At 34.1% G+C, this 23,576-nt stretch overlaps 5 protein-coding genes across 10 annotated transcripts; 4 read left to right on the top strand and 1 right to left on the bottom strand.

Annotated features, from left to right (window-relative positions):
* Nucleotides 1-333: 333 nt before the first annotated feature.
* LOC18046814 lies at nucleotides 334-2,617 on the top strand. Of its 2 annotated transcripts, none has more exons than XM_024188763.1 (6): nucleotides 334-726; nucleotides 1,267-1,427; nucleotides 1,529-1,667; nucleotides 1,768-1,896; nucleotides 1,970-2,060; nucleotides 2,318-2,617. In XM_024188763.1, exons 2-6 carry the CDS (start codon nucleotides 1,336-1,338, stop codon nucleotides 2,485-2,487), a joined length of 621 nt encoding a protein of 206 aa, XP_024044531.1. In that variant the 5' UTR covers nucleotides 334-726; nucleotides 1,267-1,335; the 3' UTR covers nucleotides 2,488-2,617. The 2 variants fall into 2 exon arrangements, with proteins under 2 accessions (XP_024044531.1, XP_006443017.1); XM_006442954.2 differs by having other exon boundaries at nucleotides 335-726; nucleotides 1,304-1,427.
* An 895-nt stretch (nucleotides 2,618-3,512) lies between these two features.
* On the top strand, nucleotides 3,513-6,873 carry LOC18046815 (protein FAR1-RELATED SEQUENCE 5). The gene is made up of 3 exons (XM_006442957.2): nucleotides 3,513-3,679; nucleotides 4,302-4,750; nucleotides 6,399-6,873. Coding segments are annotated over exons 1-3 (645 nt in total). The 5' UTR covers nucleotides 3,513-3,678; the 3' UTR covers nucleotides 6,594-6,873.
* Nucleotides 6,874-9,103: 2,230 nt separating this feature from the next.
* On the top strand, nucleotides 9,104-13,347 carry LOC18046485 (protein FAR1-RELATED SEQUENCE 5). 4 transcript variants are annotated; one of them, XM_024189619.1, is made up of 4 exons: nucleotides 9,104-9,219; nucleotides 9,742-10,288; nucleotides 12,584-12,788; nucleotides 13,066-13,347. In XM_024189619.1, the coding sequence occupies exons 2-3, from the start codon at nucleotides 9,749-9,751 to the stop codon at nucleotides 12,785-12,787; spliced, it is 744 nt and encodes a 247-aa protein (XP_024045387.1). In that variant the 5' UTR covers nucleotides 9,104-9,219; nucleotides 9,742-9,748; the 3' UTR covers nucleotide 12,788; nucleotides 13,066-13,347. The 4 variants fall into 4 exon arrangements, with proteins under 4 accessions (XP_024045387.1, XP_024045386.1, XP_006443022.1 ...); XM_024189618.1 differs by having other exon boundaries at nucleotides 13,033-13,346; XM_006442959.2 differs by having other exon boundaries at nucleotides 12,880-13,345.
* Nucleotides 13,348-13,939: 592 nt separating this feature from the next.
* Nucleotides 13,940-16,680, top strand: LOC18046486 (protein FAR-RED ELONGATED HYPOCOTYL 3). 2 transcript variants are annotated; one of them, XM_024189084.1, is made up of 3 exons: nucleotides 13,940-14,070; nucleotides 14,532-15,108; nucleotides 15,782-16,680. In XM_024189084.1, exons 2-3 carry the CDS (start codon nucleotides 14,542-14,544, stop codon nucleotides 15,965-15,967), a joined length of 753 nt encoding a protein of 250 aa, XP_024044852.1. In that variant the 5' UTR covers nucleotides 13,940-14,070; nucleotides 14,532-14,541; the 3' UTR covers nucleotides 15,968-16,680. The 2 variants fall into 2 exon arrangements, with proteins under 2 accessions (XP_024044852.1, XP_024044853.1); XM_024189085.1 differs by lacking the exon at nucleotides 13,940-14,070 and having other exon boundaries at nucleotides 14,497-15,108.
* Nucleotides 16,681-17,071: 391 nt separating this feature from the next.
* LOC18046487 (calmodulin-like protein 3) lies at nucleotides 17,072-18,441 on the bottom strand. The gene has a single exon (XM_006442961.2). It carries the CDS (start codon nucleotides 18,136-18,138, stop codon nucleotides 17,527-17,529), a length of 612 nt encoding a protein of 203 aa, XP_006443024.1. The 5' UTR covers nucleotides 18,139-18,441; the 3' UTR covers nucleotides 17,072-17,526.
* Nucleotides 18,442-23,576: the final 5,135 nt, after the last annotated feature.

The raw sequence follows: 23,576 nt of genomic DNA on the forward strand, positions 1-23,576 counted from the left end.
TGATTAACACAGGAACTATGGCCATTCTCCAATATGCCCTCTCTGGCTTGTCCTGATGTTATGGAGCTAACCTCTAATCAGCATCAGTTATCCTAAGATTTAATCTCAATAGATAATTATACTCTCCTTGTTCTAGAAATAAATATCTAAATTTCTTTCAGAATTCTATTAATGAATTTAGTCTAATTTGATAGAAACAAGAGTGTTATTATTATACTAATGTCCATCAAGATGATGTACAATGATGTATATTCCCATCTAAATATACGTATATCTCAATCGAAAATATTTTGAATATCCATTTTTAAAAGAGTTCCTTTGCTCTTAAATCAATATGTGATGTTTTGGGCAATTCCTTTTTCTCTTTCATGATTTGTTACTGATTAGAGGGGCCATAATTCTTTTCACTACTAAACCTCCCAAGAAGATATGATTATGAAGTATGAATTCTCTCATCTTCCAGCCATGGCCTTCAACTCATGTGAAAAGGACGCAGTTTTAATCAAAGGAGGGCAATAGGGTAAAATTGTTGCTATTATTATTAAAAAAATATATATGTATATTTGCGAGTCCGTGAAACCGTGGTGAGGGCGCCCTCACAGTAAAAACATCACCACCTTCTTCATCATCCTCATTTAAGTACTGAAAACAGCGAGTTAGCAGTTAAGTCACCTCTCTCAATTCAATCATCACAATCCGCAGTGTCTCGCTCTATTTATAATAAAGGTAAGCAAAAAAAATTTCTTTTTTTTTCGGTTAAAAAAATTGAATTGTCATGAAATACTTGTTATTTTGGATACCGCATGATCTTTGTTGTCCATCTGCAGTTTCTGCTATTTTTATTTTTTTATCATTGAAAAAAAAAAAAAAAAGCTCTCATTTCATTCTATGCACAGGGGTTACCATTAAACCCTAGGCTCTATATTGGAAATGGGCGGCAAGAAGAATCAAAATTTTATCTTAAAAACCTGTAAAATGACTTGAATTGGTTAACTCTTTTAGTAATTAGGGTTTAGGTTTTTAATTATCTGCAGTTTCCCATTATTGATTAATATATATTTTTTTTAATTCAGGTTTTAGACATTAGTGTGACAAAACATCTTTCTAGAGCCAGTGATTTTCATTTATATGAAGTTAACTAGTTTTAGCTGTTATTTACATATCTATTTGAGCTAAGTTTCTTTCATTAATTTGAGAGATGCAGATGGTTGCCTAATTCATTAATGTTGACATATTAGCATGCTACCCATTTGAGAATTGAATCAGGTTTTTGAAGTTCATTATTGTTGTTCATTGGATTCAGAAGTGGCTGAGTAACGGGCGTTCCTCTGGTCTATGATGATTCATTTGCGAGCACAAAAGTTGCTGATTCTGCTGTATATACTGGTTTTTTTCAGCAGCAGCCTAACTTTGAGTCAAGGAGACATGTCAGTAACTCAGTAAATAAAAATTGCAAAATGTCATCGTCTTGAGTAGCTGGTGCTTTAACTGGATGGTTGATTAGATTACTTTCTTTCTGTTTTTATAGGTTTGAAGGAAAGGTTCTCAAGGTAGGGGAGGAGCTATGGAAGGAAACTTTACCATTACATATGGGTTCTCGATTGTACCAGCTCCAAGGGCTGAAATCTTTCAATTGGTACGAAGTGAAGATCTCATATCCAGCTTCTGTATGTAATTTTCTATGTGTTTGCGTTGTTGCTTGTTGCAGCATTCTCTAGCTGAATGCTTATTTGCTCGGCTGCTTGTTTTTTGGGGTGTGAATTACAGGTACCTGCTAGCTTTACGTTACAATTGAAGAAAGGCAATTTAGACATAGGGCTGAACCAGAACAGAAGGTTACTCAATACTGAAAAGTTGATTTTCAAGACTGAGAATCTTGATGTTCTTAATGATCAGGTTCGAAAATATCCCTAAACTTTTAGATATAATGTTTCGTATTTGTTGAGTTCAAGTTTGGTGATCTGCACAGGGTGGAATGCATGTTTTAGTTACTGTGGAGCCTGAGGGAGTTGTTGCAATGCCGAACGTAGAGGAGAGAGAGTTCATCATCTTTAATATTGGTAATTTGGGTTCATATAATCTTTCAGATCATCAATTCATATAAATTCCGTTACTCTTGCACTTGAAAATATTGGTTTCAAGGTTCCACAGTGGAGGCAGTTTGTGGCTACCTAATTATTTGTGAAATGTATAGGTTCTGTATTTTCTCAATCATTTCCGCCTGTCTGAGTTCTTTTCTTCTATATGTAATGTTCATTATGGGATTCTTTCAGCAGCATATTACTTGTAACTAATCAATCTTGTCGGTCCTTAACAGCTTGTGATGAACTATTGTTGGGCATCCCGTACAAAGCTTGGTGGGTTGTTGTCTTTGTGGTGTTATGTTTGGGATTGGCGTTGATCACCCCTTATTTTCTTCCATCTTATTTGCTGCCGAAGAATGGGGGCTTACCCTCGGATCTACAGAATGTTTCAAAGGAATCTTGATATTTAATTTAGAAGTTAAACTTTGCTGCTGATGTTGTTGAGGCTATGGTGCTTTTTTGACTTGGTTTCTACTGTACAAAAATTCTTTGGTTGTTTCAATTCAATAGAATCAAATGTCTTTTAACCATTTTACAATTTCTTAGGACCTGATTCTTGATATTTGGGAATTTGAAATGGAAATGTTCAGAAGTTATTTGAAGATCTCCATTTCTGAGTCTTTAATCGCATTTTTCCTTTTTCAGAAATTTATGATTTTTCTTTTTGTTGGGAAATCAAAATTTAAGTATAATATTTAATTATGTAACAATAAATTGATGTTATTTATTAACACCTCTTATATCTACAGCCGCGAACTCAAGTTTGTTATACTTAAAAGCTGTTTAGATAGTCCTATAGAAGTTTAATTTTCTTTCAAATGTTTAAAAGTAAAATATGTTGCCCTATTTCGATGGGTAAAAGAATCCGCAACTCAAATTGTGTGGGTTATTTGGGTTAAGAAAACTTTGGCCACAAATGACAAAACCCCTCTCAAATTTATAAAAGTATTTTTATACATAAAAGAATCTCACATGTTGAAAAAAAAAAAAGAAATTTGGATTCTAAATACTATACTCTTCACCTTTAAAACTTGTTCTACTTTGTGATTAATGATTATTATTCCACAATATATATATATACACAATAATTTTTTGGTATGGGATCATAAAATACGGGAAATATTTGGTAAAATTTTAAAATTATAAAATTTTAAAAATTTAAAATTTAAAGTGTTTAAACTGTACCGTTTATGTATTTTTTTAGATATTTCTACACTTTATAAAATTCTGAATTGAAACTATATAATGTACTGAGACCATTAAACGTAATGTACAACTCTTAATTAGTCATTCTTTTCATAGATTTACACTAATAAAATGACCAAATTTAAAAAAAAAAACAAAGGAATCAAACGGCTCATATCGACCTTGGAAGTTTTGTACAATAGCTGAAAAGTGGGACCCATCTGTTAATGTATCACAGCCTTTTGCTATTTTTTTTTTTTTGGGAAAATTCCTTTCCGTTGCTTGTTTCTTCTTGAACGGCTGCGAGCCTGCGACTAACCACCACGGGTAACAGCATCAGAGGCGACCCACGAAGATTAATTTCACAAATAATTTCTTTTTTTTTCTTTTTACGTAAAAGAAAGCAACAAGTAAGTCCCTTTACTATTCAATTGTTGTTTTTTTTTCAATTATTGAATGTATATTTTTGTTATTTTTACCGTCGCAAAAATCGACAAACTGTTTGGTTCCCTGAAGGATTAGGGAAAATAAGAGAAAATTTACAAAAATGATTTTTTTTGTTTATTTTCTGTTTAGTTGAGCTCAGTAGTTCCTTTTCTTGTTTGGATCTACGGAATCTGTTTATTTATTTATTTATTTTTTTATGTAGGATCGGGATTTAGTTTTATGCTATCAATTTTTTAGGGCTTAGAACAATAATGATAATAATTCACTATTTTAAGTACTCATACTTCCATATAGGCCATGCCTTGATCAATGTAAAAAGTTTTCATGAATTTCTGTAATTTACTAGCAAGGGCACTGAGTCAAAGAGAATTCGGATAGCAGTAGCTATTTAACTTAGGCATATTATTGATCCTATTAGGATAGGATTGCGATTTGATGACATTGGAAGCCTCATAATCTTTTGTGTTAATGCATAAATGACTGCTATAGGTTTACATTCTTACATTCTTAGAGGGTACTTTTTAGGTGTGAAGCTTTTTTTCAAGTTGTTATATGTTGTTTTTAGCTCATATTATTGCTTTTCAGTGGATTTGGAAGCCCCTGCAGAAGAAACCCCTGCTGAAGAGAAAACTGTGATAACAGAAAGTCCTACAGGAGGTGAATCTGATGTTTGTGAAATTGACACAAGACGGGAACCATATGAGGGTATGGTGTTTGAGTCGGAAGATGCTGCCAAAATATTCTATGATGAGTATGCCAGACGCGCAGGATTTTCGACACGAATTATTTCATCGCGTAAGTCAGAGCGTGATGGATCGATCATCTCTCGCCATCTTGCATGTAATAAAGAGGGATTTAATGCTAACCGTCGGAAGTCCGGACGGGTTCAGATTCGAAAGCGAGAGAGCATACGGGAAGGTTGCAGGGCAATGATATTGGTGAAGAGAGAGAAGCCAGGGAGGTGGGTTGTGACGAAATTTGAGAAGGAGCATAATCACCTACTATTAAGTTCTGGAAAGGATGGGCCATCCCCAGTAAGTACTCTTCATGTTCATTAAACCTGTTAATTTTATTAAACTACCAATCTCTCTGCTACACTCATGAATTTTGCACATCAAGAAATTGAGATCGATGGTTACTTTTTATGCCATAGGACATCCCTTTTGTGAAAAAAAGTAGAAAGAATGGAAAGCCAAAAATTTCCAAAAGTTTTAAGTGGTGATCCTCCTTTTAATATATTGAGGGTCTCTTAAACCCATAGATTGTTCTTGAAGACAGAGGAAACTACCATCTAGCCTTAGTCAATTTAGAGGCAGTTCACAAAAGCACTTAAGAGTATGTGAGAACACCATTCCATTTTGGAAACTGCAAGAGACCTTGCTTTTTACCTTTGGAGTATTTTATTAGATGCTGTTTATTTTATCCATATGAATTGCAATTTTGATGACTATGTTGACTTGTTATATTAATTTAAAAGTATTTGAAAGGTTGATGGTGATCCAGTGGATCAATTATGACCATAGGTGGAGAATAAAACTTGAGCTTGACTGGGCTGTTAAAGAAAATTTATCTTCCAATCAATCTAGTAAACTTGGAAGGAGTTTCTCTTAATTGAAGGGGATTGATGCAATCTAAGTTATTAATGTTACTTTCAGTAATTTCTCAACCGGGTCTGGGTGAATTGTAATTTGTTTAGTGTACCTGATGGGAAGTAGTCCTATCTTCACATGGGTAAATAGAATCAGGGAGCTTCTCATCTGTACCTTCTGGGTGGAATGCGGTCCCAGGCCTGGCTACATTAAAACCTTATACAACAGATGAAGTTGTTTAGGGTTATGACTGTGAATTTCAAAATGTAATTAGTTACTTCTCAATTATAGAGAAATTGTAAGATATTTAGACCTTTTCAGTGTTTGCAAAATCCTCAACTGCCGCAGACCCAGATAGCTAGTGAAATTTTTTAACCTTGTGAATAGCCTTTTAAGACTGTTCTTAAAGTGAACCAGGTAATGTACTAATGGATATTTCTCAACATTAGCAAAATCATGCCATATTTGAATTGTCAGACTTTGGGTGAAGGGAAAATAAGTATTCATTTATTAGTTACTTTATTACCGGGGTAATTATAGCTGGCTCTTTTAGTTTAGATGAATATCTGAAATTGAAAATTTACACATATGTTGTACCAAAGACTGCCTTACTGTATGGTACCGTTGTACTGATACATATTGTATACTAAATTTTGAGTTCTTTAAATCCTGAAAAATCTTCAGCCAGCTTCTGCTATGTGAAGCAATTGGTTGTTTTGGTGAAACTTTCCCTGTAGATGTTAGGAAAATGGTATAGCCTCTGTGATATTTAACTCCAATGCGAGACTTGGTCTGATGCATTTTCTGATTAGGTTGATTTATGGACATGCATTTCTTAACACCATGCAGCTCCTGGTGTGACAAAAGCAAATGTTTGATGATTAGATCTTGTGCTGAACCCTGCAATTTTGAAATGCCCATTACAGGTTAATAATCAAAATCAATGAATAAGTAGCATTTCATGTGGATTCGATGTGTAGCGTTATCATATTTTTGGCTTCTATCTATATTCCAATGCCTAACCAAAAAAACTTTAGAACACTCTGTACATTTGGATCTTCACAACTAAATCATCTGTATTTTGATGTCTTAGGATGAGAAAGATAGAAAAATTCGAGAGCTATCTATGGAGTTGCATCGTGCAAATCAAAAGTTGGAAGCATGCCAAGAACAGCTGCAAATAGTTATGTCGTATATCGAGGAACACGCTAAGTGTCTGTCGAAAACAGTTGAGGAGGCAGTTAAGGATATCCAAAAGGTCGAATCTGGAAAACAAAAGGAACCCTAGGTAAGCTGTGGCATTCCTGTAACTGATTTTATGCCTAGAATTGTTAACCATTTTCAATTTCTAGAAGAGTATTGTGTATAGTAGTGTGACAAAAGCGTTTTGTTAATTTTAGCTGAGCTGTAACAATTTACAAAGTATCTACATTCTATTATTATATTTGAGGAGGGATTATAAATATTAGCTGTGCATTGAATTTGACGGTTGTATTAAGTAAAATCATATGATTTTACTATCCTAATACATTTTGGACAATGATTGATGCTTATATTCTGATCATTGAGGACGGTTACTTATCCATGTTTCTAAAGGTTCCCAATGACTTGACATCAATGCATGATGGTGGATCGATGAAATTTATTTTTCTAAAGAAATTTTCGCATTCAGATATTCATTTTCAATTAGGGTTATTTTTACATATCTCCCCTGAGGTTTCACCTAATTTCAGTTTAATAGAAAGTATCTCCGTATTTTTACTCCCCTCCCCTGCAGTTAGTATAAAGTTATGTATAGCATCAGTACACAAGGCTAAAATCGTAAAAGCTCATTTAAAATTCAAAAAAACTTAAAAAGTTCACTCTACTAGTATGGGTAACCACAAAAATGAGAGTAGCATCACTTCATTATCCGGTCCAAATCATTAACAAAAAAATAATGGCTTCACAAAAGTGCAAAAGATTTACACTTGCACAATTTACACTTGCACGAAAAGTTCACCCCCAAGTATCACAAGTGTGAAAAACAAGCAAATATTTGTGAGCTTGAAAATCAAGATTCATTATCAGTTTCAACTTATCCATGAACAAGACGAGTGAGTATAGACGACAACGTGATTCTGGGACTGGCATTGGAGCTGAGAAGAGGTTAGTTTATTATTATTATTTTTTTAGGAAAAACTATTGTAGTAAATCATAGTTTTGGTTTTGGTTTTCTTCGTTTCTGATATATAAGTTGGTGTAGGACAAAAATGAAAGGTTCATGGGAAAATAGTGAAAGATTTATTGGTGAGTTTTTTTTTTTTTAAAACAAACATTAGAGTTATGCAATTATTACCCAATTTCTTGCCGCTAAAGAAAAAAGAACCACCGTGCACAAGGTATGCGTTGTATTTTTCCTTGAAAGAATACAGTTTTTCCTCTAGTATTTTTAAATAATTTTAAACTTAATACACTCATTTAAAGTGATTTTAATGATGATAATTTAATTTTGAGCTTATCTTTTTATATATTATTCAAAGTTGGTGCGAACAAATTAAGAATTTTATTAAAGATAAATAAATTTTTTAGTTGAATTTTTACAACCTGATTTTCTGAAAATTTTTAAGAGCTGCAGCCCCCCGGTCGCTTCACTCTTATCTTATCTTTAATAAAAAGAACAAAAGGTTGTCAAGGGTCTAAAACGTCATCCTGTGAACTTCTTTATTTATGTTGACATCTTGACATCATGGCCGGGGGAGCCTTTAATTCCTCCAAGCTGGTGCAATTTCAAGGGCGCACTCAATTGTAGGTCAGCAATTGCTTGGAATTCCTGATGATTATTTTATAGAAATTGTTGGATGATTTACACAACACCTGAACCCTCATCCTTCACTGGTTGCATCATTTTCGGCTTTTGAATAGCTTTTGAATATGCTTGCACTATAAACTTTACTGGGAAATTGTACCTGTCAGCCTTTAAAGGGTATTTTCGTCCTCTTATTAGTCCACTAACGGTCAACTGACGGAAATATTAACTGCAGGGGAGAGGAGTAAAAATACGGAAATACTTTCTATTAAACTGAAATTAGGTAAAACCTCAGGGGAGGTATGTAAAAATAACCCTTTTCAATTATTGGAATCGAACTCGTGACCAGCAAAATAAAGCTGCTAAATTTTTTTATCATTCAGATACCAGGATTTTATCTTACATTACACGAAGATAAGTTTGATAAAGTTCAGTAACTAGATATGTAATAGAAATTAGATCAGTTAAAAATCAGGTTCGTAAGTATTTCAGCCATTTTTCTAAACATATACCTTGAAATTATTTTCTTTGATAATCTAAATCCAAGAGTTTTAAACACGTTTTATTATGGGAATTACCATTTTAATATTGATTTTTACCATCGCAATTCGACAACATGCAGTTAATGGGTGAGGTTTGTCGTCGAATGTAAGATTTAAAGTATAGAAATATTTGGACTATAAAACTTGAAAATTGAAATTTTATCATTTATGTTTTGTACGTGTTAAATAAGAACAAAAATAATAAATTTAACCAATTTTATTAAATAGATCTCTAAAATTAATGAAATTACTCCTTTTAGCATTTGGGTTTGCCTACGTCAAAAATCAAGAGTCAAACCAGGTTACCATACTGTCCATACCACTAGCCGACGACGGCGAGCGGCTAATTTGATAAAACTGAACTATGACGTTACTTTATAAATCATTACAAATCAGGGACCTAAACGATAAAAATCCAAAAGGGAATTTTTTTTTTTTTATAGCAAATCAGTTAGTGTTACAGCGCCGCTACGTCACTTTCATTTTTGGGCCTTCGGCTCTTGTGTCCCCGATGCGAAGTGCAGAAACAGTTTAGAAAACACACAAGAATTAAGAAACAATTCCAGTAACATACAATAAAATAGGTAAAGCTCTGCTCAAATATCTGAAAAAGATCCAGCGTTTTTCTGGGTTTTAAATTTTCATTTTTATCCTTTTCTGCTGTTGTTTTAGACAGCACATTTCAGCTTCAGGTGCATTCTGGCACGAGCATATAATTTAGTTCAATTATTCTGTTTTGTTTTTTCTGTATGATTTTGCTTTCTGGGTTGTTTTCTTTTTCTGTTCATTGAAATGTTTGTGGTGTTGAATTTCATAAATTAAGCTCGCTTAAGTGAATTCTGAGAAAAATAAAACTTGTAAAATTTGATACTTCATCGTTAGGTAATCCAGTTTTGTGTAGTAATTAAAAGAGCTTCCATATTAAAGTCATGTACATAAATTTGACATAATCTAACAAACATTGCCAATGGTGATTATTGATTAATGATTAATAATTATATCTTAAGGGTAATCAAAATTTGAATTTTTGTCATCTACTGTATGCCTGCAGTTTTGTTGTGTGATCATGTCTAAGTTTGTCTTGATATTTTTTAATGTTGTGATAGGGTTGTGATGGGAAGCACCTCTGGTGAACAATTTGATTTGGGCAGAAATTATAGACAATGGTTAGCTGAAACTTTTGATGGTCATGAAACAGGAGATGATGAATTATCGGATCATTTTAATGGAAGTGATAATTTCATCCAACCATCCGATGGGATGTTTCCGTTAACTTCTGAACCTACAGAGCCATATATTAGTATGGAGTTTGACTCAGCAGAGGATGCAAGGGAATTTTACGAGATGTATGGAAGGCGTGTGGGGTTTACGATACGAAATAATCGTACACGTCGGTCTCTAAAAGATAATTCAATAATTGGTCGAGAATATGTTTGCTCTAAAGAGGGATTTCGTACAGGAAAGTGCACAAATAGAGGTAGCAGAGTTCTCCTGCCACGGCCTGCCACCAGGGAGGGATGCAATGCCATGCTGAGAATAGCTGCAAAGGATGGAGGGAAGTGGGTTATCTATGGTTTTGTAAAAGAACACAATCACGAGCTGAATCCAAGTAAAATACCGCCTCGACGATCTCATAGAATTGCATTCTCTGAGGTATGGTAGGAGATTGTGTTTTTATGACATGATGCTATTTGAGTGCTTATTATCTTAATGGTTTCTTTAGAATTTGGAAATATGAGAAAAAGGATATGCTTGTTCAATTGACATGACTTAAGAACCACATGTGGTTTAATGGAACTTAAAGAACTAAAGTTGAGTTATAGATTCAATGACCGTCATGCATCAGTGCCATAGATGGAAACCTTTTTAAAATGTATATTTGGGAGACTTTTATTGGCAAGCTACAAAAAGAGCAAGAGGAGGACCTGAAAGTTACTTAGCTAATTTAGCTAGGATTTGAGGTTTGAAGGACATACATTTTCAGCTTGATTACAGAAACCATTTCCATCTTTGTGTTTACAGCTTCAGAGAGATTGGTGTCTACTAAAAATCATGTATGACTAGAAGCTGTCAGAACTTTGGGTGCAGGAGCCCAAAAAATATACCAGTGATGAGCCATGAGTGATCAAGAGTGATATGTATAGAACCTTTTATTAGCACAATTGAGTGATCAAGAGTCATATGTATAGAACCTGGTCTTAGCACAATTTAGGAGAGGGGGTGGGCATAAGTAATTTGATGATTTAACCAGAAATTATCCTAAGGAATAACATGATTCAGGAACTTTCCACTAGCATGTAGGAACAAGAAGAAAATGCACTGATATGGCAAGTAAATTATGACAGGAGTTTTGATATAGCTAAACCCCAAATGGTGAAGAAAAAAGTTATTTGCATTGAGTTGAGTTTATTTTAGAATCGAAGTCTTGAGAATAATAAATTGACATGTTTGTGTTTTATGGTTGGAATAAGTGAATATGGAACAGAAAATTTGAACAATAAAGCACGCTAAATCTCTTGACAAGATTAAGTTCATTAATAGATGGGTCCCTCTTCCATTATTGTAGTGGGTTGGTTGGTTTTATTAAGAGTTACGGGTGCGAGTTATATGTTTTGTACTTTATATCCAAGCAGGTTGCTCCAATATAACATATCCAAGCAGGTTGCTCCAAAATAACTTGTACTTAAATGCAGCATTAGTTGTAGCAATGGCATCGAAGAACAGCTAGGACTTGAATTAACCATAAATTAAGCCATTGTTTTCTTGAATTGCTTTAAGCCAGTTTAGTTTAGTTTCTTCATATGCAAGTTCTGTGGCATATTTTACTCTTTACCGACACTTACCAAGCAGTTTAACATGAATAAATAGACATCTTTTTACCTCTATAAACTGGTGCAAAGCTGTTACAGCTGTATAATTGATGTTTGATAATGCAAGTGAATGTTTTGAATTGAGGTACAAGGAAAGAGTTTCATGAATCACAAGATTGACTTGGGTAAGCCGTATTATAAGGTCAATTAGGAATTTGTGTGACTGGAGTTATTCAATGCCTATGAACATCTTTTGCTATCAGTGTAGAATATATGAGGTTTGATAAGAAGAGATTCTGGTTGTCCGCTTTGCATCATTGTGGTGTTTCAGCTGCTTTTTTTTTTTTGTATTTGGTCAGAAAATCACAATGTCACATTTGAAAAGTGCAATTATTGCAATTTCAAGTGCACAAGCACCTCTAGGAGCTTGCTACGGAAATGGAGGGTGGAGTAGCTGTGCCTAGTTTCACCCTAAAACATGTCATATTTTTGTTTATTTTATGGTTAAATTTCGAACCACCTCTCTTGTAAAATGACAATCTTCAAAATACTCCAAACTATTGTAAACCTCAAGTTACCCGGATTTTTGTTCAAAAGATAAGGGAAAAATGGGGGCAGAAAATTTTTTTATCTTAAAAAAAATGGGGGTAAGTTGAGGTTTACAATAGTTTGGGGGGTAGTTGAAGATTAATCCTTATTTTATTTTATTCTCTTTCACCATTCAATCTAATATTTGGAAAATTTCTTAACTATGTATTATTATCCAAGCGGAAAGCTGTTTTTTTGGGACTTTATTATCATGTTCTTGTCTTATTCAAATGCTGGGTTGCTTTGGGGTTTAAGATTGTACACTCTACTTTGTACAACTTTTTATATACATTTTGATCGACAGAAATTCCCCGCCTCACCATTTTGGATGCATAGAGACCTGGTTGGATGACCAGAATAGTTCTCTCACTATGGGCCTTTTGTCTAAGATTTCGCCCATTTCCCCAAAAATAGTTGGAAGTAATCATGTTTTGAGAACAAACCTTGCGAGTTATGCCCACATTTGGCTATGAGCCAACAAGGCCACATGGGCTTACATTTTCTTACTTCAACATTCCTATAACGCTTCTATTTTAACGATTGCATGCAGGATGTGAAGGATCTTAAAATTCGAGAACTATCCACGGAGCTACATCATGAAAAAAAGAAATCTGCAGCTTATCAAGAACAATTATGCATGGTCTTGAAATTTATTGAGGAACACACTCAGCGGATGTCTTTGAAAGTTCAAGTAGTGACTAATAATATGCAAGAACTGGAATCTGAAGAGCGAGAAAGTTCGTACCCTGACTAGAGTGAGTTTTTCTTGGATCATCTTTGTTTAGTATAAAATGCCAGATGCTTTATATATTTGAATAACCTCATCTACCAACATTGGCTTTGAAGGTGATTTAGCGAATGCGACTTCGATAAAAATTGTCCAATCCAATTAGATAAACATCGAAAGGAGTATGGAATTTTCAAAAACTGTGGCTAGACGCATGTGATCACTGTGAAAAACTCGTTATGATTAGATTTAGATCCTGAATTTTCAATTAGGTAACATGTGTTGATCAGATCCTCCTTCACCAGTGAAGTGCAATGTCATCTGGGCATTGATACCGGGATATCCATTTCCTGCATTGTTGAGCTTCTATTTGTGGAACTTGAGACGGTACAAGACCTTCGACATTACCAGATGCAAGCACCAAAGACAACATGGCCTCACAGCTAAGTAAGAAGGAAGCAGCTATCACCAAGGAGTGGCTCTGCAAGTTTGCCATAATGGTTATATGCATTTTCGAACATTTGGATGAATGATAAATCTTTATTTATAACATGAGAAATGGTGATTTTGAAATTTCAAAATGTAATGTGTGTTTGGTCTCTGTCTCTTCCATTTGACATCTATAAAAGTTAATTTAATCTGAACCAATGCATTTGAATTTAATTTATGGTTATTTTTAAATTACAACTTTGTTCAAACATTTAACGCTTCCAAATGAATGTGGCAGCTGCTGTGGTTAATGACATAAGTAACTCTATCTGATTCACAATTTATTAGACGTGACAGTGACTGATATGTTGTCAATGAGTCCAGTATTGATTATTTATAAGAATGTGAAATTTATTAAAATTAAATAATATTATTAAGGTTATGATTATATTAGAGTTCACTTATAATGAAATATAAATTTTAACTATACACGTAAAGTAATAAATTATAAAAAATATTTATTATAATTTATTATTAATTATTTATTAATAACAGGATCACGTTATTAATACTATAAAAAAACAATATTATTATTAGTTCCCGGAAGACACCCCTAATTCATGTCCCCATAAACCAAACAGAGCCAGAACAGTAGTAAACGGAACGTCCCCTCATTATCGTCATCCTGCATCGCGGTGGTTGGTCTGTTCGGCCACGTGGCTACATACCCACCCTTCGATCTGGAACAAAAACTCAACTCGTAGATCTGTGATCTGACACGGATCTCCCTTCAGACAGCTCGTTCTCCGTACTCACTACTCACGAGTGACGAGCTCTGACTGTAACATAAAACAGTTCAAATTTCAGAAGCTCAAAATCAGGTCAGCTAAGCTGCAGCTGCAGCTGCTTTTATTCACTTCATATCTTTAATTTCAGCTTCTGCCTCAGTTTTTTTTTTTTAATATTTCTTTTGGTGGGGGGGTCGAATTTATTTATTATTTATTTATCTTTTCACTATCGGTGAACTAGGTTTCTTGTGAATTTTGTAAAGGAAATGAAAAGATGATGTTAAGTTAATACCAAGTGCATTTTTGGAATTATGTTCAAAACAAAACCCTGCAAAAAATTTCATGTCTTTGTTTGGGAATTGTTGCATCAGTGTGAATGTAACTGCAATGGGGGATAAATTAGGGAGTGTGTGTTTATTAAATTTGGATATTATTGGATTATCAATATTTAGAACTTATACAGATGCACGATGGTAATGTCAGATTCTATGACTACAAAATGTGCAATGATTAGGGGAATTGGCAATAATTTTTGGATGTCGTTCTATCTGTAGGAACATCATAATGGCCTGCTCTGCTGGACATGAATTTATAGATGGTGAAGGCTGCTCGGATAACGATACATTGGAAAACTTTGATGAACATGATACCACAGAAGATGGGCTGTTGCAGCATTACGATTCGCACGATGTTATAAATGATGAATTGAATGTGGTGATCCCTTCGATGGAAGGATTCACGGCTGACAGCTCAGAAAGTTTAGAACCATACATGGGAATGACTTTTCCATCACTAGAAGATGCGAGGGATTTCTATTACGAATATGCCAAGCGTACAGGTTTCACCATACGAACAAACCGAATCCGTCACTCGCTAAAGAATATGGCTATTATTGGCCGGGACTTTGTTTGTTCTAGGGAAGGTTTTCGTGCTGCGAAGCATGCGCTTAGAAAAGACAGGGTTCTTCCTCCAAGACCAGTTACCAGAGAAGGCTGCAAAGCGATGATAAGGCTGGCAGCAAGGGATGGAGGTAAATGGGCTGTTACCAAATTTGTCCGAGAGCACAACCACAAATTGCTGACTCATTGTAAATTCCCTGGGGAGCTTCCAATTGTCAATATACTCAGTGAGGTAAGTCTGGGGTTACTTCTTGATAAAATGGTAATATGGATCAATTTGCATTGTTTGTTTATAAATATCTAGGTGTTACACCTCTTATCTTTTAGTACTATCTTATTTTTTTCAATTTTTTTTTTTTTGAAAAGCTAACTTTTATTATTTAATGGAACTGTTAAGGTGTCTGAGTGCAAAATTTGAATTGAACATCATTATTAATCATAAACTTATTAGAAGATCCTCTGGAGAAGTTTAGACCATTGCTAACAGAGCTTATTCTGTCTTTGGCTCTTGGGACGACCTAGCTTTAGATTTATATGGATTGCATACAAAGTTTGATTGATTTTTAACCAATACCCTTTCTTATTGGCTGGAAAGTGGTTAATGGTCATATGGGTTCCACATTCCTAAGCAGTCTGAACAAAGTAAGTGTGCTTACTCAATTTGTGGTAAGATATCCCTACTACAAAGCATGTACCTCTACCTTTTCAATGCATGCTTCTGCCATTAACATAGCACTTCTAACATAGGTCTTATGACAAAATTTACATACCACATGGCAATTGGCTGAGAAAGAGATTCGTGCATATCTTGAAAGTCTTTATTGTAGGAATTGTTAATGAAAGTTCTATGTACTCAGTTTTATTATCATTTGAATTTAAAAATGTTTGTTTTCGTGAAAATACAGGAAGAAAAGGACAAGAAAATACGGGATCTCTACAATGAACTTCAGCGTGAAAGAGAGCGATCTGCAGCAATTCAACAACAACTACGGTTGATTCTCAAAGATCTAGAAGAGCATGCTGAGATCATGTCTATAAGAGTTGAAGACATTGTTAACAGCTTGAGAGAAATTGAACTTGATGAGTTGTAGTTTCTCAGAACGTGGAAGTAGGAGTATAAGTTTTTGTAGCAAATGGGTTATTCAATCCTAATTTCCTGACAACAAAATTAGAACATCAGACCACCATGTCAGGTGTTCTGTAAAGCTGAATTTATCAGTAGCCATTGGCACGAGTTGACTGCAAATGCACCTTCAGATACCCCACAGTTGAAAAAATGCATGTTGGGGTTGTCCCTAGGGTTTCTCCTCCAGTAGAGTTCAGCACTTGTTAGTGGCAAAGGTGATTTCGTTTCCAAAAACTGTAACAAAAGAGTTAGTCTGTATAAAGCTGTTCAATCGCAGTGGGCGGTTGGGCATGCAAGCTTTGGAAATGTTTGTGGTTCTCTAATCCATTGATGTTAAGTTTTTCTTACACACCAAGGCAATTAATTCTGTTAGCAAACTGCAGCAAAGGTGATCCATACAAGCAGAGATTGCCCATTGATCTTTAGCAGACTTGAGTCAACTTAAAGTCCCTAAATCTCGGATATTTATGTTGATGCTGGTGTTGATCAATAAGACTGCCTGCAACCTTAAGGTTGGTTTTTGTTGTTTGAAGACATTTTCCCTTATTAACTGCATCACTTGTAGACTCCTCCTTGAAGTTCCATTTAATGCCATCAAATTCAGTGTGTTCATGTTAATAGTATCCAAGTGATACTACCATAATTTGTAGCTTTTAGATACATTCGATAAAATTTCATTAGGCCGATGACTCTTAGTATTTAAAGATATGAAAAACAATTTGATTTGCAGTTCTGGGTTTATTACCAAATTATGCTTCCGAAATTCTCACAACATTGCCATTTTTTTTTTGTCATTGGAAATTCTTCTACTCATTGCGAATGGGAAAGGAACTTTGGCGAGAGCTCGCCACGTGGGCCGTCGTTCTCCATAAGGAGAGTAACGTCTTGATCAAAACCCTTAGTTTATGTAGTCCATATCAATTTACATCACCAGTAACCTCAACAAAAAAAATATATAGAGAGAAACGATGACAATGTGGAAAACAAAAGCAAAGAATACTAAAAACAATAAAACCAAATAATCTTAATTCTTAAATTACATGAATGAAGAATATAAAAATTAAAATCGCTTTTCTTGCAAGTGTAAATTGTTTCCCCCTGCACGCCCCTACCCAGAAGACCAACATCATCATCACCACGGACATCCGACACGTGTTCGCAACTCCAGCATTGCATGTCTCCCTAGTCCACTTGTCTAATAAAATTTCGTCGCATATACATTCAACTTCTATAAATGATTTTGTTTCAAAAATATGTATATCGTAGTATACATTACATGATTTCAATAGATAGTTGTAAATATTACCCGACTGACTCGTCACACGACACGACACGACGTCTCCCTTGACATGTGGCGAAAGCCGATGGCATTACGGCGTTCGGATCATCAATCATCGTCGTCATCATCATCACCACCCAAATCGTATGATTGTAAGTTTCGGAAATTTTATATTTACAGCAACAAATTGATTTCATTGATTATGATGGAATAAAAAAAAGACAAAATCCTTTCTCTAAATTGAATCAAGTCAAAGCACTGAACCCACCGCCTTTCATCATCTGCTTGAACTCCTTGTAATCAACCATGCCGTCACCGTCCACGTCGACCTTCATGATCATCCGCTTGCAATCCTCTACGGTCCGGCCTTGCTTGAGCCCCAGGGACCCCAACACGGATTTCAACTCGTCAAACGTGATGAACCCGTCGCCGTTCTGGTCGAACACGTTGAACGCTTCCTTCATGTCTTCCTCCTCGTCTTTCTCTTCCATGATGGACTTGTACAGCGCCCCGAACTCGTCGATGTCGACGCAGCCGTCTCCGTTGACGTCGATCCTCTCGATCATCTGGGTCAGCTCCACGTCCGGAATGTATATTCCCAGGTTCTCCAACGAGTCGTTCAGCTCCTTCTTCGATATCCGCCCGTCTCCGTTGTGGTCGAACATTTGGAAAACCCGGTCCAGCTCTGCCTGGTCCATTGTCGATCGCGTCGGGTTCGTGTTGGACTGTGACGACAAGCTCGGGCCCAGAGCGGGGGCGGGGAACCAGGAACGGGGGAGGAAGCGACGGAGCTTCTTTGGGAGCAAATGAAGGATGAAAGTGTAAAGAAGGAAAATTCTCAACAAAATGAAGCGCATTTGAGGAACAAGATATACGATGAACGCTTAAATTAGGGGTGCTGCGGGGGAGGACGCTATTGATGGTTCAGAAATTTGTGGGGGGGTGACAGTGTGTAGCGTATGGCTTAATATAGACAATGGAACCGTTACGAAAAAGATTTCATGGGATTTGAGATTTGTAATTTGTAAAATTATCACAATCACAGCAAAATTTAAAAAAAAAAAAAGAACAACACTTCGATTGATCATTGTTTCCGTTTGTGGATGGCCTTTTAGAGCTGGCAATTGTGGGGGGACCCGGTCTATCAATTTTACGCGTATTCCAGACTGTGAGTTAATTTGATTAATTAACATTTATAATAACATTTATAATAACAGGAGAGAGAGAGAGAGGGGTAGGTATTTCAGGTATGTACACGTGTAGTTGTCAATCAATGTATTAGTCAGTAGTTATATGCGTGCAAAAGAATCCAGCGAGTGTGTAATTATTAAGCTAGGCTATATAGCTAATACGTACCAACAAGTATTGATTGTTAACATGTGATTAGTTTGACTTTCATCATTTTTTTTTTTAATTTTTGGGTTAACATAACTAATAATTAAATTTCATTACGCCTACGTGAGTGACATTGGAAATTCAATTTTTTTTTTTTATATCAGCTCAAGAGATTTTAATCTCTACCTCATAAAATAATTACTGCGTAATATATCTTTGTATGTAGATTTCTACATAATATACAGTAATTTACAGTTGAATTTTTTTTTTTACAATGATGTATAAGTTTGTATTTTATGAATTACAGATAACCCCACTCGATGAACATAATGGCATATCAATATATCAAATTAAAATGCATAAAAAAAATGAAATATTCGATGATGTACAATTAATAAGTATATAGACGACCTCTTTTTTTTTAATTGGGGATTATTGTAACGATAGTTGCAGTACTAGTAGGACCTTTTATTATTATAATTGTTATCATTTAAAAAGACGCGTTGTTATTATTGTTGTTGTTTGGTGCGTGTTTGGTCCATTTTTTTTTTTTTAAATTTTATTCAAGTCACAACTTTACTTTATTTCTTCTTTTTCATTTAAAATAAATGGACCGTTGATAACGGATCTGAAACAAGAGAGGCGTTGGGGACTGCAACGCGCCAAAAGATCAGGCCGGCTGATGACGACCGTTGGATTGTTCTTAACGGCTACTTCCGCGTGATTGGTGGAGTTCCGACACGTGGCGGGTGTTTGATAAAATGGTGGTGCTGTCGGTATCTTGTTGCGTCAATTTCTTCTTGGAATTTTTTTTGGTCAAGTCTCGGACGGCCTTGAAAATGTGGTAAAATTATGTTGCAACTGTAATATGGTGCCACAATTACTTTTAGCCGTTGAATCTATAGTTATATAATTACATTAGCTGAATTTAATGGCCGAAAGTAATTGTGGTACCATACCACAGTTGCAACATAGCTGAACCCTTGAAAATGACCATCAATGATTCAATGGTGGGGAAGTTCTCATTTTCCTAGACCAATATGAACTATGTAATTAAAGTAGTTTTGCATTAAGAAAATGATTTGATTTAATGTTAACATCCAGTCAACAGTTATTGTATTGAATTCTCGATTAAGACATCAACACTTAAAAGCTTTTAATTTGGAAAATAGAAAATGACCATCAAATGATTCAATGGTGATGAAGTTCTTATTTTCATAAAATAAGAATCGAACTGAAAGGTAAAGAAAATACGAATTGTGTAATTAAGTATTTTGAATTAAGAAAATAATTCAATTTAATGTTAATATTTGGTCAACAATTATTGTACTGAATTCCGGTTAAGACATCAACACTTAAATTTATAAGTTTGAAAATGAAACTTTTATTCACTCTCATTAGCACCATAGATTTAAAATCATGAGAAAGACAAGGGGCAGTATGTAGTTATCCTTAAAAAAAAATCTTTTGATTATATTGAGCAATTTCCTACCATAATATGATCATTATATTATACATTTATCCTTTCAAACATTTTGGATTACAGTATTGGAATGTGAAAAATTCAAATGATTATCCATCATGACCTCCACTAATACAGTAGAGTACCAGAGAAGAAATCTAGTTGAGGTTCGCACCAAACACCTGAGTTGGGACAGAGCAGAAGCAAAGCAGTTGAGTACAGTTGGCTTCATTGGACTTCAGTAATCAAATTGTCTCCAGCTTACACTCCACTAGATTAATGAGGCCAACTGTAAACCCAGATCTGCCTAAAATTGGACTAAAAGTTCAATATGGGAGAAATTGCGTTAAAGCCCTTGATCATGAAACATCCCTTTTAGAGACACGTTGGCAAAGAAAAGAAATGTACAGTATTTTTTCAAGTATAGCTTGATTAAGGACCAATGCTCATCTAATGTTTTTGCTGATTTTTAAAAGGTATGAGTGGTAGTAATTAGATAAGAATATATAGATAATTAAATCTTGACCGTACTATGTAAAAATGTACGTATGACTGAAGGTTATAAAAAAATTAGTATAGAAAAGATCACCATTTATGTAAATTCATCTTTAAGAGATTGAATTTTATTCGGATCAAGGCTAATCAGAGATGTGTGCTTGTGCGTTGTGAGTTTTATTTTTTAACTTTTTTTTTAAAGATGTGTTTTTTATACTGAAGAGTGGGAAAAAAGGAAAAGAAGAAGAGAAATCATGTGTTTAAATGCATCAATTAACCGACATTAATGTTTAACACGTACAACTCATTGTTTGGCCTAACTCGGTAGCTCAAAATACTTTTGCGATTAAAGCATAAACAATTATTGAAGATGTAACGACACAAAGTCCACAAATCACTAGTAGTTATGCTGCCTTCACATAGATTGTTGTTGCAAGGTCAACACCCTCAATCTTATAAATAAGGCATGCTTACCATCACTTGCAAAAACAAATCACCCAAAAATTCTCCACTTTTTCATTAACACTAATAAAATAAATCAATTCTCACTCGTTCCTACGTGCAATTGGTTTGAAATTATGATAGGCTTTTGTATTTCTTTGTTTGACTCGAAAGTTTAGGTAATGATAAATACTATGTTAATTAGTTCTAGTTGGATTAGATTATGTTGATTATCAATAAAATTAAGAAAAAAAAAGATAAAAGTATTAGAATCTGTCAGTTCTCCAACTTATGTGTAGATTATTTATTTATTTTTGCGGATAAAGTTCTTAGTTCATCAAGAAGAATCCGATTGCTAGAAATATAATTATTATCGATAATTTATGAATTTGACTAAAATATTCCACAGGGAAGAGACAAGATATGCTTTTTGTTAGCCATTTAAATTACAAGTTTCCATGTGTTCATGTATTTAGGAAACATATCTGTCTTCGTGTGTTTTTGAGCTGGCTTCAATCGATTCTCTTTTTTAATTTTCAATTAGAAAATAAATTAATGTCTTACATTTGGATCTCCCTAATAGGAATAGCCACCCTTCAATCATGTCCTCGCACACGCTGCAAACCTAAAGATGATAAGACAAGCACATTGGTTAAGCAGCACGCAGATGATTTATTTTCATTTACTTTTCCTTTTTTCTCCCAAATTGTTTTTTGATATGATAAAATATAAAAATCTATGTATATTTTTCCAATAAAGCAGGTGTGTAGACAGCATATTCTTTGGTTTAGGGCTTATTCAATAATACTATGAAATTAATTTTAAACAATAATAAATTTAAAAGATTTATCAGACTTCGATATATCTTTACAAATTTTATTGAGTTTGTGGACCATTAACAGTTAAATTAATATTAATATTTATGGGCTATATTCAAGTTTGCAAAGCCCAATTCTTTAAATTTGTATTTCAAAATTTTGGATGTGAGGAAAGTGTAAATATATTGGGGCCAGAGTGCAGTCTAGTGGGGACCTGAATGAAAACTTAACTAAACTTAAATGATTTTTTTTCATCACTTGAGTCCCCTCAGGCCGCAATATGAATCCGCCCCTGCAGTTATCAATAGCCACTAGCCCAGTATACCAATATTCAATTAAATAGACTTAAAAATCTATTTTCTTCATTTATTACAAAATTAATTTAATTTGTCTTCTCAATTTATGTTCATAAATTTACATAATTAAATTTAATCTACAAATGATCCTAAATCCTAACTCGTGAACTTTTAATCAATCCAATCCTTAAATTTGATTTGGTAACATGTTTCATATATAGTTTGATCTCGAAACCTTAGCGTAGTATTAATTAGTAAATAATCGATTTTTTTTTATTGGAGCCCTAGTTTATTAGTATTTTAGAATAATAATAGGCTAAGGGGAAATGACTAGTTTATTAGTACAAAACTGGCTATTCCCGAAGGCCAGAAGCAGAAGAATGAAATAAAATCATCAGGAAATGACAAGTCAGGGCCACGTTTGGAACCCAGGTGAAATGGGAAGAAGTCATTCAATTCAACCGATAGAAGAGCGCAAAGTATTTTTCATCGTTAAATAATTAAATTTTCTTTTTAAATGGAAAGATAAAGAATTTAATGATTTGTTAAAAAAAAAAAATTGATGAACTGGTTAGACAATATTATAATTATAGTCCTCTAATATTAAGATTATTAAATATAGAATTTATATAAAAGTATCTTTATTGTAGGATAATTATTACTTTTCGAACTGTATGTAATTTTAAAAAATTATTAATTCAAGTATTATTATGAAAAATTGAAAATACTAAAAAATGAAGCTTTTCAATGATATGAGACATAAGGTGACTGACTAGTTTGTGAATACTTAAAGACGGTCCTATTTCCTAATTGGATTAAATTCTATTAATTATATTAAATCCTATTAATTATAAATAAAATTAACCAAAAAAAAGTATTAAATATGTCAGTTCTGCAAAACTAACACTATTAAGAAGAAGATAATTGATGAATTTGATGATTTCAGAAACTGAAATGTTCGCAGGGAGAAGACAAAGTCAACTTATTGTTAGCCATTTATAAGGATGGCAATGGCCACCGCCCACAGTGGGTTTGCCATTACTAAATCTAAACCCGCACAAAATTTAAATTATTAAACCCACCCGCAACTCGCAACGGATTTTAATTTTTTTAAAAAAACCCACCCGCAGCGGGTTTTAACAATTACCAAACCCGCAATGGTACCCGACAGATTTTTTGCGGGTTTCCGTATTTAAAATCACAAATGTTTAATATATAAATTTATAATAATAACCTCAAATTCCATATAACATACTCAATTTTATATTTAAACAATGTAAATAAAAAATTAAAATTTCCACATCAATCCAACACAAATTCTCAAATTTAAGTATAAATTACACAAATTCATTTTAAAAATACAAATTAGTATCTAAAAATAATAATTACATTTCATATTATCATTTAAAACAAGCTCCAAGAGAAGATATTCATTTCATTCACCACCA

This window comes from Citrus clementina, unplaced genomic scaffold (genome assembly GCF_000493195.1).
Source record: "Citrus clementina cultivar Clemenules unplaced genomic scaffold, Citrus_clementina_v1.0 scaffold_3, whole genome shotgun sequence".
NCBI lineage: Eukaryota > Viridiplantae > Streptophyta > Magnoliopsida > Sapindales > Rutaceae > Citrus > Citrus x clementina.